Source organism: Pelophylax lessonae (genome assembly GCF_965119305.1).
Source record: "Pelophylax lessonae genome assembly, chromosome: 3".
NCBI classification, from domain to species: Eukaryota; Metazoa; Chordata; class Amphibia; order Anura; family Ranidae; genus Pelophylax; species Pelophylax lessonae.
Genome location: NC_138770.1, coordinates 316,137,196 through 316,140,433, shown reverse-complemented (window position 1 = coordinate 316,140,433; position 3,238 = coordinate 316,137,196). Strand labels below are relative to the sequence as shown.

General features: G+C 38.9%; 1 protein-coding gene across 1 annotated transcript; it reads left to right on the top strand.

The window, feature by feature from the left end:
- The first annotated feature begins 1,510 nt into the window (after positions 1–1,510).
- Positions 1,511–2,923, top strand: LOC309551815 (uncharacterized protein). The gene has a single exon (XM_082252510.1). The coding sequence runs from the start codon at positions 1,645–1,647 to the stop codon at positions 2,887–2,889; it is 1,245 nt and encodes a 414-aa protein (XP_082108636.1). The 5' UTR covers positions 1,511–1,644; the 3' UTR covers positions 2,890–2,923.
- Positions 2,924–3,238: the final 315 nt, after the last annotated feature.

Below are 3,238 nucleotides of genomic sequence, written 5' to 3'. Positions count from 1 at the left end.
CATTTTGCTTTAAGCTAAACTGTAGTCCCAGCGATCCTGCACTCTTGTATAGAAACTTATTATGAACTGAGTTGCTGAACACTGTCATTTTGTGGGAAAAATAAAAAACGGCATTATAGTAACAATGCACAGTGCTACATATGTTTATTTGTAACTGAGTGTTTGTGTGTGTGTGTAAGAAAAATAGATATAAAACATGAGAATCCTATGAACTTAAACATTAAATGTATAACATTGACTGGACTTCTGGTGCCATAAACAGCCTAATGCAACCCCAGATGTGATGAACCAATGCAATGGGGATGATAATAATTAATCCTGAAGCTACCCTACAAGAACTACTGTTTTTTTTTCCATAGGAAGTATTTGCTATTACTCTCATAGAAATGTTCTGATTTTTTTCTGACAGGGCTGTTCCTTCCCTATTCTCACTGGAATTTTTTTTTTTTTTTTTTTTTTTAAAGTGGCTGAAGCACATGCATTGCTTCCTCTTGACAGACCAGGACCTGCTGTAATGTTCACGAACAGGCAGCTGTCTCTGCTCCTTCATAATTGTAAAAAACATCCAACTGTCTATAGCCATTCTTAGGGTGGCAAATGTGTAAATCAAAGTTGGACATACATGCTATAAAGAAATATTCCTAGTCATGTGCAGTATTGATTAACTTTCTCATTTTGTTTTCTTCCAGAGTGACCCAAGCCTCACCTATTTTTGCTATTAGTGCATAGTCCTCTGAAGAAAAATGCAGCCTTTCTGCACTGTCCAGCAACAAAATATATGTCTTGCCTGACAACAGGAAGTGTATATCAGGGGACCTTTTCTATTGCCCTACTGCCAACATGCAACATCCATCAGAAAAAAAATTGATAAAAATGTAAATTATCCACTAGCATCTCTATCTCAAGTACAAATAAAGCCAAAATCATGGAAAACAACCCTATCATGGTCAAAAAAGAAGAAAATAAAACTAAAGAATGTGTATGAACATGTCATAAAGAGTGATAAGCCTCCAACATTTCTGCACCATGTACAAACCAAGCATCAACTACCTAAAGAAGTCTGTCCATCAGGAAAGCATGAAAAAAAATAGCAGTAAAAAAAATGCAATGAAGCCCATAAAGGTCAATGAATCTTCAGTAATTCTTACACCCCAGGACAAGTCTGTCCATCAGGAAAGCATGAAAAAAAATAGCAGTAAAAAAAATGCAATGAAGCCCATAAAGGTCAATGAATCTTCAGTAATTCTTACACCCCAGGACAAAAAAAAAACCCCAGCCACCAACAGCAAACCTGACAATACAACCCAGAGCTATCTGCACAAAGCAGGCAAAAGCGCTCACGATGTTCCAGGGAAAAAGAAAAAAAAGGGAAAAAAGACAAAATGTAATAAAAAGGCAGAGAAGCCTAACCCAGCTACCCCATTAGATAAAAATATAACCCATAAAAGAAGTGTGCCAAAAAAAGTAAAACAAGTTTCGGTATGGAGTTTTATTACACCATTCAATCGCAAACCACGTGATAAAATACACCAACGCCGTCATACAAAGGAATCTGTGTGGGCCAGTAAGTGTAAGAACTGCATATTGGCATCATCAGTACATGATATTGTTAACAGTCAGTTTACAAAGAACACAAGTAAGCTCATGCCAGTATCACAATTGCGAGCTATGCTCAGTTCAGGAGCTAGAAACCTCATTCCAGACCAAGAATGGATGAGGTTTATGGAAGAGGAGGCCATTCGTAAGTATGAAAATATTAAATCAGATTGCAAACATAAAGTGCAGGTAAAAGGCTATGAAGTAGTTAGCCATCCAGAAAATCCTTGGCTGGTGGGTTTGTGCATGTGGGCAATAAATAGACACACCAAACAAAGATGGCCCTTGCTGGTAAAGTGCTTATACAAGTATCCAGATAGCACAATACGACATGCCAGCAAGCATCGATCCTTCTGCTTGAGATGGAATGAGGTCAACTATACACTTAGGAGTGATCATGCATTCTACACCCAAATACAATGCCTCTTGGCTATCACAGACAAAATCTATGCAGAACTATTAGTCCACACACATAAAGAAACTACCATTGTTCCTGTTTATTATGATGCAGATTTTTGGAAAGAAACAGAGATCAGGCTGGAGACATTCTTCACACACAATGTACTGCCTTACTTTAAGGACAATGGAATGGAGCAAAGAGATTCCATGGTGCTGGAACCTCCAGCCTCCAACCTCAGTGACACCAGAGATGAAACTGATTTGCAGAAATGTTGTTCTTTAGAGTATGCGGAGATTCCCATGGCCTCCTGTAAACTATGCGCTGTCCATGATAGGTATGAGAAGGAGATAGAAGATTTGCAGACACTTCCTAAAGAAAAGGAGGAAGATGCTGAAAATAGAGCCCGTAGAGGTAACCTTAGGGTCCGAGGTTTGCCTGAATCTATTACTGACCTACAAGGTACCATAACAGCATTCTTTAAAGAACTTGCACCAGATATTCCAGTTGAATGTCTGAAATTAGATTATATTCAGCGGGAACTGTGCAGTCAAACACCTTATGCCACCTCCCGAGATGTCATTATCAAATTCCGTTTCTACTGCACAAAAATTCGCTTAAAACAAGCAGCGTATGCAAAATCGGAACTACTGTTCCAAACTCATAGTCTGCAACTTTTCGATGACATCACTCCATCAACAATTGCGAAGCGCAAAGCCCTAAAACCTTACCTGCATATTCTACAGTCACATGGTGTACAATACCGCTGGGGCTTCCCATTTAAACTTTGTTTTCAACACCATGCTCGACAATTTCAAGCTTTCACTACCTCGGATCTACGGAAATGCTTCCAAGAGCTTGGCTTCGAATTGCCCCAAATGCCAACATATTCCTAAGCTTTGAACTCTAGGACCCTTCCTACAGCCTCTACGGTCCGCAATAACAGGTTTCATCCACTGATGTCCACAGTTCTCAAGAATTCCACAGACTACAAGCAAAGCCCTTACAGAAGATTCCAAATGAATGAGTATGCTATGTACTTTACCTGAATTCTGCTGTACACCTTCTTTATTGCCTTAGGCTCAGATTTGCTGGCTATTCTTGCCTCACTGTATTTTTTTCGACCATGGTTGTCTGTTGCACTACAATCTTCTGGGGATCTCCTTGTTTATAGATTTTTTTCTGAATGTATATAAATATAACTGTTTGATCAATTACCCCAGAAACGTATATTTTCAATCTGAG